The sequence below is a fragment of the Petromyzon marinus genome, chromosome 2 (genome assembly GCF_048934315.1).
Source record: "Petromyzon marinus isolate PM22_M1 ecotype Great Lakes invasive population chromosome 2, UKy_Petmar_22M1.pri1.0, whole genome shotgun sequence".
Lineage (NCBI taxonomy): Eukaryota > Metazoa > Chordata > Hyperoartia > Petromyzontiformes > Petromyzontidae > Petromyzon > Petromyzon marinus.
Window position 1 is genome coordinate 4,287,431 of NC_133668.1, and position 15,616 is coordinate 4,303,046.

General features: G+C 49.9%; 1 protein-coding gene across 1 annotated transcript; it reads right to left on the reverse strand.

Annotated features, from left to right (window-relative positions):
• Positions 1 to 1,666: 1,666 nt before the first annotated feature.
• Positions 1,667 to 9,538, reverse strand: LOC116944312 (uncharacterized). Its single transcript, XM_032957878.2, has 4 exons — positions 9,262 to 9,538; positions 7,143 to 7,512; positions 5,108 to 5,350; positions 1,667 to 4,130 (listed from the first exon to the last, which is right to left on the reverse strand). The coding sequence occupies exons 1-4, from the start codon at positions 9,432 to 9,434 to the stop codon at positions 2,613 to 2,615; spliced, it is 2,304 nt and encodes a 767-aa protein (XP_032813769.2). The 5' UTR covers positions 9,435 to 9,538; the 3' UTR covers positions 1,667 to 2,612.
• Positions 9,539 to 15,616: the final 6,078 nt, after the last annotated feature.

Consider the following 15,616-nt stretch of genomic DNA (forward strand, 5'->3'; position numbering starts at 1 on the left):
CCATTGCTGATGTATAGACACCGCACAAGGTGTTGAATTATGGCCGAGTCAATATATGGTAACCCAGGACAGATTCAGATATCACTTGCTACGTGATGGTAGCCATGGCTGGGAATTTAAGTTATCAGCTTCATAGCACAATTGATAATACGTACCTACTGCCACCGCTTTCTACGCATAGAAATGAGCTGTCATTCGCCACCAAGTGGCGGTGACGTTACCCGACAGTCGTGCTCGTGCGTTTAAGAGTATTTGGCTGCTCTAAAATACCACAAGTCACTAGCTATTATTTGTGGCCAGGTCACTTATGAAAAAAACAGCTAAATAGCTCAGTGGGCCTTACCAGGTAAAAGAAAAAAAAGCTGGTGTGCCATTTTGAGGCCACCTGAAGTGTCAAAGGCTCGCTGGCAGGTCATGGGACATGGCCAGGTGTTCACTGAGTTGACTGCCGGATGCTCCACCTGCACTCCCCACTGTCAACGCTGTAAATGACGATTAAAAAAAAACTAATTGGAACAGCGTTTCCCATCATTAACAAAGTTTATTTTTTTATCAGAACAGTATTAGCCAAGCGAATGGGCGGGTCCCCCGAGTGTGTAAGTGGGGGCCTCCACATACAGAGTACTCCAGCAGCATTCTTTGCAGTTGATGAGTCCTAATAATGATGAAACCGGTCTACAGTTGTCTTATCACTGCTGCTGCTGTCAGTCAGTCACATTTGCTGACATTTATTTTGATGTCCGAAGACTAGCGGATCACAATGCGCTTCTTCATGTTTGTATAATGCATAAAGTCAGGCTTGTTTTAAACCGTATTACGTTATTTTAAACTCCCACTCTGCTATCTTGCTGTATTTTATCCGCCCGGTACTTTGCTCATTGTTGTGAGTATTGCTCCTCCGCCCCCCATTGCTGTTGGAAGGCGACTGCCTCCAATTGCCTAAATAGCGTCCTTCACGAGCCTCCTCCACAGAGGCCGATCTTGACACCGCTGGTACCAGTCATCGGCAAGTCCATTCAGCTCCACAGCCTCCTGTACCATATTAGTCCTCCTCCTCCAGCCCTTGCCGTACCCATTTTGCTTCCTGTCTGGCCAAAGATAAGCTGCGAGGGTTATGGGTCGGCAACCAAAATAACAAGAGCCATTTTTGGGGAATTAGGTAAAAAAAACGAAATATTTCAAGAGCCGTAATGTGAATAGGAGACGGTCCTCATAATGAACGTCACGAAGCAGTCCTTAAAGAGCCGCAGGTTGCCGACCCCTGTGTTCGGGCATGCGGTGGTTGGACATGCGGGCTGCTTGACCCAGCCAATGTATCCTCCCTCGCCTGTTGAATGAGCTCACCGGCGCTTATTGTTGGTGGATCTGTGCCACTGCGTCCCCTTTCACGTCCAGGCTAACACACAGGAACACCTACACACAAAGACAAATATCCCCCGTATAGTATTCAACAGACTGTTGGGGCAAGTGCTGTGAGTGAGCACATGTGAAAGCCGGTGCAGCACACGGTGACCAACATTACGCCCGGCCGCCTTTGCCTCCCCATTGTATTATGTTTACCTTCTTTTGTACCGTATGTAGCCAACCACACCAGGTACAATACTCATTTAAGGCTGAGTGGACCCAGGTTCACCCAGACAAGAACACCTACCCAGTCTACAAGCAGTTTCAAGGGTCAAGCCTATTCTTATTTTTCATACAGTTTCAAGTTTGTTTTTAAGGGCGAGAATTCAAGAGACCAAGATGAGTGTCGTTGGCAAGTGACCTGGGTCGCGAAAATAACAAAAAGCAAATACAAATAAACTGCAGCAATGGAGATAATATTAATCGATGCAAAAACAATTGTCACACGAGAAACTTAAAACAGCGCACGAACATAACGTTAAATCATGAATTCCCTGCAGTGTAAGTCGGCACGGGCAGATCATGTCTAGACTGATCATAGTACACTTAGAGAAACGTAGAACAGTTCAATCTTGATTTTAAGCTTTCGTGACTGCAGGAATCCATACTCTTTGGTTCTTTCGGTAAAGTCACGTGTTGCGATCGAAACGTCGTGATTTGTTTTATTGTATTTCTAATTACGTGACTTTACCGAAAGAACCAAAGAGTATGCGTAGAACAGTTGTAGGGCGACTATTGTGCTCATGTGTGAACAGACGGAGACCTGTGTCCATTGAGCTGCAGTGACGCCGCATGCAGGCTCGTTATGACGCTGTCCGTCTATTCTCATCGGACACGGGAGCGCTTGACAAGACGCAACGCGCGCGTGAACAGACACAAACACCCTTGAACACGTTACATTGCTTGTTAATGCTGCGCACGCAGTGAAACACAAGAACAACGAACACAAACTCTACGCGTCCGTCAATAACACTGCAATAAATGGAAACGATAGGCGACGTTTCGGACAATGGCCCTTCTTCATAGCACGTAACACTTGCCATTAGTTTCGAACGACACACAACGTGTTGAAAGCACCCTGTTGTGCGTTGTGCATTCTGTCCTCCCCCCGCACCTCCCGATTAGCACGGATTGGCTACGTATGGTGTGAAAGAAGGTCAACGTGCATGGGAAAGAACCCCCATCAGCAGTCCCTACAGAGCTGCATACTACAGCTGCCGACGCGCCGCGGCGGGCGCGTCTCGGGCCGGCGTCGTGGCGCAGGCCAGGGGGAAGGTGACCGCGTCGCGGACGCTCGTGAAGCCCGCGATCGGCCGCGCCGCCTCCCACTCAGCGTCCCGCGGGCGGCTGCGCCGGGCGTAGAACCGCGCCGAGAAGGCGAAGAGGCGCGCCCCGTGCACCACCAGCGCCGTGAGCGCCGCGGCACGGCTCGGCGTCTCGCTCGGCAGCTCCGTGAAGCCGCCGCCGCCGCCGCCGGCCTCCTGCTGCTGCGGGTCGTATTGCAGGAGGCGCCGCGGCGGACAGCCGCCCGCCCGGGCCGCCAGGTACACGCGGCCCTCGAACGCCACGGCCAACACCAGCTCGGCGACCGGCATGTCCCTCAGCAGCTCCGTGGTCTCGCTCCGCGGGTCGTAGCGCTGCACGGCCGCCACCGCCGGGCCGCCGTGGCCCCCCGCGGTTCGGGAGTCCCCCGCTGCGCCGGTGCCGTCGCTCTCCCCTCCGAACAGGTAAATCCAGCCCCCCAAACTCACGGCCGCTGGGGAAGCGACGGGCAGCTCCAGGTGCCCGGCTTCCCTCCACGTGTTACTGCGGGGGTCGTAGGAGGAGACGGAACGCACGCCACCTCCCAGCAGGTACAGGCGCTCCCCGGCCGCCACGAGCGCTGGGGAGTTTCTCCTCGTCGTCGTCGTCGTCGCCGCGGTGGGAGTTGGGGCGCGGCACTCGATCCAGCCGTCGGCGCACGGCTCGTACTTGCAGAGCGACTCGGTGCCCCCGAGCCCCTTGCGGCACAGCACGAACACGAACCCGCCCAGCACCGCCGCGTTAGACGTGGGCAGCAGCGCACAGGCTGATGATGACGACGACGGTTGCGATAACGAGGTGGAGGAGGTTGGCCGCGGTAGCCGTGCCATGCGAGTCGTAAAAGAGAACTCGCGATCGACTGCTGCTGGTGGTGATGATACGGGCGACTCTACAGCTACTGCTGGTGACGACGAAGATGCAAACGCTGCCGCTGGTGATGACAATGCAGCTGATGAAGGCAGTGGTGCTGCTGCTGATGACGCCGAGGCTGACGATGATGACGCCGAGGCTGACGGTGATGACGATGTTGCGGCCGACACCACCGCTGACAATGACGCCGATAACGACGACGACGACGACGACAGTGATGGTGACGGCAGCAGGGGCCGCATCACGCACACGCTGGCGTCGCTGCCCATCAGCAGCAGCGCCTCGACGCGCCCCGTGGAGGGCCGCGGGCAGGACCTCTCCGACTTGAGCTCCTCCCGCCGCGCGGGGCTCAGCCTGTAGCTCCACGCCTCCTCCACCAGCCGCCGGCACTTGAGGCCCAACTCGGCGGCGAGATTCTCGGCGGCTCGGAGCGCGGCACCCGGGAGGCACGGGAACTTGACGTGACGCAGGACGCCGTACGCCGCCTCCTCGTCCTCCCACCGGGGATGTTCCGCGCCGGGCCACTTGAGCCACGCCACGGCTGCCGTGAGCACCTGCCGGGGGGCGGCGGCAGGCGGCGGCGGGGGGAGGGGGGCGACACGCGCCTGTGATCCGAGGGTTGGTGGATCACGTGGAGGTGGGTAGCAAATGAAGTACATTCCGGTCTCCTATAACGCGTGTTTTCATTAAGCGAATTGGATATAACGCGATTGAGTGAACAGAACTGCGTTGCGCGAGTAGGAATACGCGGTTGTACGGCCGCCTTGGCGTAGCATCACACAAGGCATTGGGGTTCTGCTGGATGCTTCTAGATGCTCCCCACGCACCTCGCGGACTGCACTTTACCCTATATTATATATAATTTATACATAACGCGATTTTCCATCACGCGGTGTTCCTTCAGGAACGCAACTACTCCCGCGTTATAGGAGAACAGGATGTACAACACGTGGGTTCGTTGACCCGTCTGTACGGATCTTTCGTGCGGTGTCTTTACGTGTGTGTGGTGGCTTTTCTCCGGGTAATCCAGCTTCCGGTCCCACGTGCCTGAAAATCGAGTGCTAGAGCTTTACTGCAGAAATAGTGGGTACAACCACCAACACAGTCGTCACCCTTTAAGTTACATTCACGGGAATTATCATTACAACGGACTGCATAGCCACATGAGAGGCCCTCAGCATAGCGCGCTGGGCATGGGCCCTAGTGCACGGAATGGAAGGCCCACCATTGCACCGCCTGCACGCTCGATAGCTACGCCACCGCGATAGCCCATTGCTACAAACGTCTCTTTTGAAAGGTAAGAAAAACATCTCAAAACATTCGTCAATAACAGCCTGAAATAAAGAAAAAAAAGATGTAACTGTTTTAATAATAAAACAATAATAAATATAACAGTCGACGTTTCGGGCAATGGTCCTTCACAGCACAGAGAGGCCAGAAAGGTAAAGCAACGCGGATGTGGGGATTGGGGATTCCTACTGAGAGCGGTGCAGTCGTAACGATTGTGCCATTGAAACAATTAGCGCGCCACCTCCTCCTCGCTCGCCACGTTGAGCTTCAGGTCTCCCAGGAGCTCCTCCACGAGGTCCTGGGGCAGCTGCAGGAACTCGACCGTGGGCCACACGGTCCCAAAGGCCGCCAGGGCTTGCGTCGTGGCCTCGGCCCTCAGCTCCGGGCAGCCGAAGCGCGCCGCCAGCGCCAGGAGCGCCGCGCAGTTTTCCTCGCTCACAGAGACCACAAGCGAGCGCTCGCACTTCGCCTTGAGGCTCATGACCTGCGCGGCCACACGCGAGTGGACACACGTGGGTAGGGGTGCCACGGTGGCGAGATGTTAACTATCTCGCCTGGTATACAGGAGGTCATGGGTTCGATCCCAAGCTTGACGCCTGCTGTATATTTGGAGTTTGCGGTGTCTCTCTCCCCGTGGTCGCATAGATTTTTCTCCGAGTCCTCTGTTTTTTTTTTCCCTCCACATTTAGAAGCATGCGTTCAGAGTATTTGGCTAATATACATTTCCACATGATAAGCCATGTTCGTTGAGCTATAATTTGTGATAGATCGCTTCTGAAAAAGGGCTATATAGCTCAGTGGGCCTTTACCTGGAAATAAAAAAAAAGTTTAATAATTTAGTTTAGTTTATGTCGGAAGGATGCATCTCCAGTGGGAGAGATGTGTCAGCCTTTATAATTTCCACCTGTTCCAGGTGCGTTATCAGTTCACACCGGCCTCACGTAGATCTGAAGAATATCTCAAAAGGTGTGACCTCCCAAATTACGCACGTGTCCACCCTCACCTCCCCTCCACGTATTTCTACAGTCCACACCCTAAAATGAGTTATAATTGACTTTTATCCAGAGAAGCAACACTGAGTCGTAGGACTCGTTTTCAGGTCGGTCCTGCCGCCACATTGATGTAGGAAACCGAAGCATCCGGAGACAACCCAAGCGAGTGAAGGGGTAACACTCTATTTGACCGTGTCCGTCCGGTGCTCGCCGAACTGCATTGGCTTCCCAAAATGTTATCAGGTCGCACTCATTACACACAGACAGCTTACCACAAATGAACCACAGTAAACCATCACGCGAACTCTCACGGTCACCCTCGCAGCAGCAGCGGCTTTTGGCGGGCCATCAAACAAGACAGTCACTGCATTGCGCTTTAAGATGCGCGTATGCGGCCGTCTGGAATGCTTTTCCTCCGATATTCGGAAGCCACTGGAGCTATGCACTTTGAAATAATTTGGATTAGAACACTCATTCCTTAAAAGCTGCTTTTTGTGTTTAGTTTGTTGTCCTCCCCCCCTACCTCCGATTACCACGATTGGCTACGTACGGTGCGAAAGAAGCCCAACATGCATACGCACACGACTGACTCGCCAATAGTGCACACACTCTGGTCTCCCTGTGGTCCGCCAACCCACACCCATAACCCGCCAAGCAGCAGGACCTTTGCTCAGTCGGTCCTCGCGTGACGGGACAGTGTGCAGGTGTGAGGCCTGTGTTTGTTCCAAATACACACATACAGATGGAAACAGATGGCAATTATATTTCGATTTAAAGCTTTCGTGACTGCAATGATTCATCTTCTTTGGTTCTTTCGGTAAAGTCACGTAGAATGATAATAAAATAATAAATTGATAAAATAAAATAACACAATAATATTCTCACAACGTTTCGGCCACAACACAAGCGGCCTTCATCAGGTGAAGGGGGCGAGACTGTCCTACCAGACAGTGTTATTTTATTTTATCAATTTATTATTTTATTATCATTCTACGTGACTTTACCGAAAGAACCAAAGAAGATGGCAATTAGTCCACTTGCTCTACCGCCTCCTGGCGAGCAAGGGTACGACCTCTCCTCGACGCCCACGGTAAGGGAGGGTTATTACATCAGCCGCGGTGATCCACCAACCCTCCCTGCTGCCTCCACAGTTTTGAATCACAGGCAGCAGCCACGTGCAGCGCAGGCACCACGGCACGGCTCCGCATGTCCACTCACCCCCTTCCCACGCGCGTCCCACCCTACGTCCCCACCACCGCCGCCGTCGTCGGCCCTCCCTCTCACCTGCATCATGTCCGCGGCCACGAGCAGCGCGGCCGCTTGCTCCGACCGCAGGGCCGGAGCGGCGGGCACTCGGCCCGAGTAGACGAAGTCGAGGAGGAGGGCGAGCGTGGGCGCCGCGACGCCGCGCAGTTCCACCACGCCGCTGCGCGACTCCCGCATCGACCCCGCGGCGAACATCGCCCTGAAGAAGGGCGAGGCCGCGGCGAGCACGGCGCGGTGAGCGCGGAACGGCGCCGAGGGCTCGGCGCTCAGCAGCACCACGTCCGTGAGCTCCTCGCTCGCGCGCAGAGACGCCAGCCCCGACAGCAGCTCCTCGGGGTACGAGGGCTCCCGCGGGGTCGCGGTCGGGTGCGGCGGGGTGATGGTCACCCTGCCGGGGGACGGGAGGGGGTTGTGGTTGGACGGTAAAGGCGCAGCCCTGCAATGCCTCGCTCGCGACACTGCTGGCTGAAGAGCAATTTCTGCAGAGCACGCCGATGGGGCGTATTTGGGTCGACGCTTTCAAGCGTCTTGGAAGGGGTGGGAGCACGCACAATTTGCCCCACCGCACGACCTGCCGATTGATGAAAGGTGGTGTGCCCATGTACTCTTTGGTTCTTTCGGTAAAGTCACGTAGATAGAAATGAAATAAATCACGACGTTCCGATCGCAACACAAGCAATCTTCATCAGGTGGAACAACCACAGCAGGAAATACTGCTGAGAGACTTGATCATGTGAGCCTTCTTGTTTCGTAGTCTGTTAAAAGCTCTAACAGATGTGTGGAAACCCTCCCCGTAGAGGCGGTTCAATCTTGATTTGAAGCTTTCGTGATTGCAGGAATCCATACACTTTGGTTTACCCATGTACTGTTTACACTATTTTCCCACCCTGCACACAACATCCAGTATACATTTCGCGAGGGCTGTGGCTACTCTTGACTTACTGCCTACTCCAGTCCACCAGCGACCCGGACAATATGCAGTGAAAAGTTAGAACTTAAGCCCTGGATGTGGGTGATGTTCGGTGATGTAGCTGATGTCGGGTCATGTGGGTGATGTTGGGTGATGTTGGGTGATGTTGGGTGATGTAGCTAATGTTCGGCGATGTAGCTGATGCTGGGCGATGTGGCTGATGTTGGGTGATGTGGGTGATGTTGGGTGATGTGGGTGATGTTGGGTGATGTAGCTGAAGTTGGGTGATGTGGCTGATGTTGGGTGATATGGGTGATGTTGGGTGATGTAGCTGACGCTAAGTGATGTGGCTGATGTTGGGTGATGTGGGTGATGTTGGGTGATGTGGCTGATGTTGGGTGACGCTGGGTGATGTAGCTGATGTTGGGTGATGTGGGTAATGTGCGTGCGCGGGTCGAGGATGTTGGAGGAGAGGTCGGTGTTGGAAACTGACAATTGAAAGCATATATGTGGAAGCATAGCAGTATAATACGATGTATCTCTCTGTACCACCGTCTGCTGCCCCCCCCCCCCCCAATAAAATGAGTCTCGCTGCCTCTGGGACTGCGTGCGCTCGCAAACAGAAAGAGAGAGAGGCATGAGAAGGAGGATGCGACAGAGGAGACCGGGAGACGCGAGAGCGTGGACAAGGAAGACAAGGGAGAGAAGAGACGAGAGGAGACGTGAAGAGAGTGTAAGAAAGGAGATGGGTCGTGAGAAGAGGATGAGACAAAAGGTTGTAGAGAGGAGTGTGAAGAGATCTGGAGACGAGGGAGAAGAGACCGGGAGGAGAGCAGAGCGTGAAGTCTTTTGTGAAATATTTCATTTTAAAAAGGGGGAGGGGGGCACATAAAGCAAAGCATTGGGGAAAAAAACAAAAAAATGATGAACGAAGCAAAGTGCCGACTACACCGGGCATCTTCTTGTTTCCTCTGATCGTAAAAAAGGAGAGAGGAGACGAGGGAGAGATGCGAAAGAAGGGTGAGAGAGATGACGAGGCAGGGGAATGAGATTGGAGACGTGGAGCAGAGAGATTGAAGGAGAGAAAACTGGGAGACGAGACGAGACGGTGAGATGAGAGGAAGAATAAGGAGCAGGATAAGAAGGATGAGGTGCGATGGAGCAGGAGGGAGGGGATTACGGTGTCTATAACAGCCCCGGCTAAGCGCGAGGCTGAACAGCCCTCACCGGGATGTGTCGGGACTCCGTGTCGCCGAGTTAGATTCCACTGCAGGGTCGGGTGAATCGGCCATTCGTTGGGTCACCCCGAGTCGGGGCGTCTCGAGGGTGAAGGGTCCAGGTTGGGCCCCCTGCTGCGCGTATCCAGCGCTGGAGCCGAAGCGAAAGCACGTGAAGCTCATGGTGCCGGGCTGGAGCCGGGAGGGCGGTAAGAGGTGGGTGGGGGGGTCATCCCGGCCTCTTAAACGCTGCTCTGGTGTGATGTCACCATGCTTCACCCCTCCCCCCAAACTCTTCCATCCCCCCCAAACTCCCCCCCCCCCCACACACACACAATGCTCATATTTACACCCCGCACCAGGTATTCGTTTAAAGCCGAGTCGCCCGAGAGAACGCCCAGGACGGTTTCGGATATCACTCGCCAATAATGACATACCTGACCGAAGCACGCCAACCACTGCGCCACCGGCCCCCGACGTCCACACGGCGACACGCTATCATACGCGTCATTAACAGGACGCCTTCATGAGATTTCCCCCCATACCAATACCCGCCATTCGCCACGAAGTGACGGTGACGTTACCACGGCGCCTGTGTCAGGCCACGTGCCTCGTCCAGGAGATTGCAGCTCGAACATACACACATGCATGCAGTGACAGACACAACCCTGATAGACACAGCCGCCATTCCCCAATTCGTGATGGTAACTTCACCATAACGCTTGTGCCAGGATAGGTCACTATGACATCATCACGTGGTGTGGAAGGCTCTCGCTGCTGGCAAGTCACAGGACAGACTCAGGCCGTATGGGCTAACCGACCGAGATGACTGGCAGATGCACCACCCGTGCTCCTCACTATGCCACCTCGCTGCGTTTTAGGATATTAAGCCGCCTGGCGCTCTGCTCATTGTTGTGAGCGTCGCTCTTCTGCCCTCTGTTGTTGCTGGAGGGCGACTGCCTCCAATTGCCTAAGTAGCGTCCTTCACGAGCCTCCTCCACAGAGGCTGATCTTGGCGCTGTTAGTACCAGTCATCGGCAAAGTCCACTCAGCTCCACATCATCCTGTACCACATCAGGGTTATCTCTTCTCCAGCCCGTGCAGCGCCCGTTTAGCCGCCCTCTTTTCGGTCAGACAGAAGCTGCTTGGGCATATGGGCTACATGACCCAGCAAACGCAGCCTCGCTTGCTGGAATAGCTTCCCGATGGGACGATGTCTAGATATTTCAAGAACATACCCATATACATACATAGAGGCAGGAGTAATGCAAATAGAGCCTAGCCCTCTTTTGGTTCTCGTTAAATAAAGGGGAATTTAATGGTATTTTTAAAGCATAGAACTGAATGTTTCATTTATGAAGGCAGCCCATCCCTTCCCTGGATGACCTCCAGACTCGCGTCGCCTGTTGCTGAAGCTAAGGCTTTTGCCAGCGAGTCTCATCAATTATTGAGGACCCTGCCATTACACTTGATCGCCAATGTGACAAGCAGACGAAAAAAAAACGTGAAAGGCGGCTGGGCCAAGTTTCCAGCAGAGGTGGACTATAGGAGTACGGTTAACACAAGGGGTAGTAGTAGTAAGGAGCTGCTTTGCAAGCTTGTAAAAGGGTTGGGATCTAGTGATAATGTTCAGAGGTCAGAGGGCTGAGTTGGGACCCTATGGTAATTTTTAGGCACTGAGTAAAATGGGAAGTCAAGGGAAGTGTATTTATGTTAAACTTCTTTCACGTCGTACATAGCCAGCCTTGCTAATCAGAGGTGCGGGGGAAGGACAACAAACTATACACAACAAGCAGTTTTAAATGAGTTTTGAAACTTAAGAGAAATTCGTTTTCAATCTAGGGAAATTAGTTTTCAATCTAGAAAAATTAGTTTTCAATCTAGGGAAATTAGTTTTCAATCTTGAGAAATTAGTTTTCAATATACAGAAATTAGTTTTCAATCTAGAAAAGTGAGTTTTAAATCTAGAGAAATGAGTTTTCAAATTAGGGAAATTTGTTTTCAATTTAGCGAAATTAGTTTTCAAACTAGAGAAATTTGTTTTCAAACTGTAGAAATTTGTTTTCAATCTAGAGATATTAGTTTTCAATCAAGCGAAATTAGTTTTCAAACTAGAGAAATTAGTTTTCAATCGAGAAAAAATAGTTTTCAATCGAGCGAAATTAGCTTTCAAACTAGGGAAATTAGTTTTCAAACTAGGGAAATTAGTTTTAAAACTAGAGAAATTAGTTTCAAACTAGAGAAATTAGTTTTCAATCGAGAGAAAATCGTTTTCAATCAACACATTCGTTTTCAATCTAGAGAAATTAGTCTTCAATCTAGATAAATTTGTTTTCAATCTAGAGAAATTAGTTTTCAATCGAGAGAAATTAGTTTTCAATGGAGAGACAGTTTCAATCGAGAGACATTAGTTTTAAATCTAGAGAAATTCGTTTTCAATCTATAGAAATTAGTTTTCAATCTAGAGAAATTAGTTTTCAAACTAGATATATTAGTTTTGCATCGAGAGAAATTCGTTTTCAATCGAGAGAAATTAGTTTTCCATCGAGAGAAATTAGTTTTCAACCTAGAGAAATTAGTTTTCAATCTAGAGAAATAAGTTTTCAATCTAGAGACATTAGTTTTCAATCGAGAGGAATTAGTTTTCAATCGAGAGAAATTAGTTTTCAACCTAGAGAAAAACTTTTCAATGTAGAGACAGTTTTAAAAACTAGAGAAATTTATTTTCAAACTAGAGAAATTAGTTTTCAATCTAGAGAAATTAGTTTTCAAATTAGAGAAATTTATTTTCAATCTAGAGACAGTTTTCAAACTAGAAAAATGTATTTTCAAATTAGAGAAATTAGTCACGTAGAAGGGAAACAATAAAATAATAAAAAATTTAAACAATACAATTCTCATGACGTTTCGACTGCAACACAAGCAATCATCATCAGGTGTGAAAACCACAGCAGCATCAGGTTTTAGGTCTGATTTGTGTTCACGAATGCGGTCCAAGACATGTCGTTTGGTTTCTCCAATGTAAAAGATGTGATTCCGTACATACAGTACCCTGGCGTCTACAAACTAAGTTGCCTCTGTGGTAGTAGTTACATTGGAGAAACCAAACGACATGTCTCGGACCGCATTCGTGAACACAAAGCAGACCTAAAAGACGGTAGGACCAACACCTCGGCCGTGGCAGATCACTGTTATAATTCAGTAGGCTCACATGACATTGACTTCTCCAAGACAGAGGTTCTTTGCAAGCAATCTGGCTACCATGAGAGATTCGTTCATGAGGCTATCCACATATACAAACACAGACAATTTCAACCGAGAACATGGATTCTGACTTAGCAATCATTGCAAGGATTTGATAAACCATTTCGGGTCTTAATTGATTGTTCACGCTTACGGTGGCTTTCAGACTGCATCCATTATTTTCGTCTCCCCCCTCCTCTTTTCCGAACATAGATGGACTCGTCCATTTTATTAACTGCCATATCGCTCTCCGTGGTGCTAACATTAAAAAACCCGCCACTTTTTCAAAATTTCTTGCTGTGGTTTTCACACCTGATGATGATTGCTTGTGTTGCAGTCGAAACGTCGTGAGAATTGTATTGTTTGATATTTGTATTATTTTATTGTTTCCCTTCTACGTGACTTTACCGAAAGAATCAAGAATATAAATCCGTGCAGTCACGAAAGCTTTAAATCAAAATCTTAACACCTGTTTTATTGTTGGAAAGGGTCAAACCTATTCTTATTTTTCATACTTTGATACTGGCAAAAAAGGTCCCATTATATAGGGATATAGAGATCCGCTTCCATGGTCGTCTCGAACATTGTTCTTCACAAAATTTCAGAGGGGGGCCACTTTCGCCGTTAAGACATCATCAGTGGTGAGGGCCGCCACACGTTTGAATCCATTGTTGGGTTTGACAGCAGCACGATGATGATGGGGGTGTGGTGTTCACGTGTTGTGTGTTGTCGGGGGCCCCACTAAAGGCCACCAGGGCCGCCAGTGACCCGCGGGCCTCTCAATGAAGAACGATGCTCTTGCATTTCGATTTAAAGCTTTCGTGACTGCAATGATTCATCTTCTTTGGTTCTTTCGGTAAAGTCACGTAGAATGAGAATAAAATAATACATTGATAAAATAAAATAACAAAATATAATAACAAAAAATAACAAAAATATTATTGTGTTATTTTATCAATTTATTATTTTATTCTCATTCTACGTGACTTTACCGAAAGAACCAAAGAAGATGCTCTTGCAGTGACATGAAGCGAATCGCACAATTGGGTTGTACTGGGGATTTAGTTTGAATGTAAACGGGGTTTACCATCTCCCCCAATCGCTTTATCGCTGCTTAACAGGTGAGACTGGTTCCCTTACGCATCAGTAGTGCGGTGGGGGGGGGGGTTGCGGAGGCCTTTATGGATTGTTTTGCTGTTTGGGAGGTAAACCGGAGTACCCAGATAGAGCCCGCCACGGACACATGGAACAAAAAAAAACACGGGGCCGCACAGATGGGTTCCCGAACCCCACTTGCTGCACTGCCCAGTGAATTTCACAAATCTCCACGTGATCCACCCAACCCCTATCCCCCAAAGCACTGGGCCACAAGCGTTGCAGGGCCATCGCACGCGTCCCCCAACGCTGACGAAAGCCCCGAACACGTGCTACAACAATACAGGAATTGCACTCGATTGCCGACGGCCAAAGTCCGGTTGTGCGTCATTCAAAACGTAGTGACGTCATCGCGCAACAACCGTCTCCTCCCGGCGTGACGTCACGGACACGAGCGCGCGGGCGCCCCCGCCCCGCACTGCGGCACGCGCGCGCGCTGCGTGCGTTCGGCTCGTCGAACAAAGTAGTGCCGCGTTTGCACGCAAGCGGTTTTAACAAAAACATCGCATCAGTACCGAATTAAAAAAAAGGAGCGAGCTTCCTTGGCCCGAGCGCCTCGTCGTTGAAAGCGACGGCGCGTCAAATAAACCGCAGGGCGATTACTGAAAAAAATAAAAGCGCCAATTAACCCCCACCACCACCAACACGGGCGGCGGCGCACTGATTTGGTCGGGTGCGACCGGGTTGTGAAGTGGCGGAAGAGGCGTTTGAAATTCTCCCCCCCACCCTCTCTCAACCCCACCCCCCCACGCAAGAACACGTAACCTAGCAACCCTCGATTAGTTATGCAAACGATATGTAAATTATATGCAAACGTGCTCTGACTAATTCACCCTAAGGGAACGGTTCTTAACCTTTTGATTTAAAGCTTTCGTGACTGCAGTAATTCATATTCTTAGCTCTTTCGGTAAAGTCACGTTGAATGGGAAACAATAAAATAATAATATATATATAAAACAATAAAAATTCTCACGACGTTTCGACCATAACACAAACGGTCATCATCAGGTGTGAAAACCAACACCTGATGATGACCGTTTGTGTTATGGTCGTTTGTGTTTTGGTCGAAACGTCGTGAGAATTTTTATTGTTTTAAATATATTCTATTATTTTATTGTTTCCCTTCAACGTGACTTTACCGAAAGAGCTAAGAATATTGTTCTTAACCTTTTTACCGCAGCCTTGCACCCCTTTGGTTATCAATGGCAGTTAAGGGAAATGCATGTTTAATCAAAACGTAGGTTTGATTAAACAAAGTGGTAGTTTAGCACGTGAGCTTTCGTGACCAATCATCCGTAATAAGAGTTTTTGTTTGGGTTAGATCGCGTAAATCAAAACGTAGGTTTGATTAAACAAAGTGGTAGTTTAGCACGTGAGCTTTCGCGACCAATCATCCGTAATAAAAGTTTTTGTTTGGGTTAGATCGCGTAAAATTAACCCGCCGACACAGCCAATTAGTAAGGTTTGTCACGTAAACACGTGCCAAATCGTTACTAGTACAGCACACCGATGTGTTGGAGAGCAAAAAACACATTTATAATCTCAGTACGACGTTAATTGTAACTTATGTGCACGTTTCTTAATGTGTTTTCGATGAATTACCTTTAAATAATAAAAATAAATCTAGCCACGTCTCGCTACCCCCAGAAAGGGCATCTCGCACCCCCAGGTTCAGAACCACTGCCCTAAGGAAACATAATCGGCGACGTTTTGGGCAATGAACCTTTCTTCATGACACTTTACACCACGGGGCCTGGCTGATATGAATAACAAAGCTTTCTGATTGAATGAGTAAATTGACATATGAAAATGAATGGCAAGCTAAGCAGGTTTGAGGGTTGGATAGTACCATTGGATTGGTAAACACCATGCACGATCATGGTTACGCTAGATTTGGGCTAATGGAGCCAAAGTAAACATGATCAGAAACATCGTAACTCAGAATGATGGAAATTAATCAACTTTCT

Excerpts from the sequence above, each read along its gene's own strand:
- LOC116944312 (XM_032957878.2), bottom strand. The coding sequence starts at position 9,434 with ATGAGCTTCACGTGCTTTCGCTTCGGCTCCAGCGCTGGATACGCGCAG. Across the intron at positions 7,513-9,261 it reads CGGAGTCCCGACACATCCCG|GGTGACCATCACCCCGCCGC; the intron begins GTGAGGGCTGTT and ends GTCCCCCGGCAG. Across the intron at positions 5,351-7,142 it reads TGGCCGCGGACATGATGCAG|GTCATGAGCCTCAAGGCGAA; the intron begins GTGAGAGGGAGG and ends GTGGCCGCGCAG.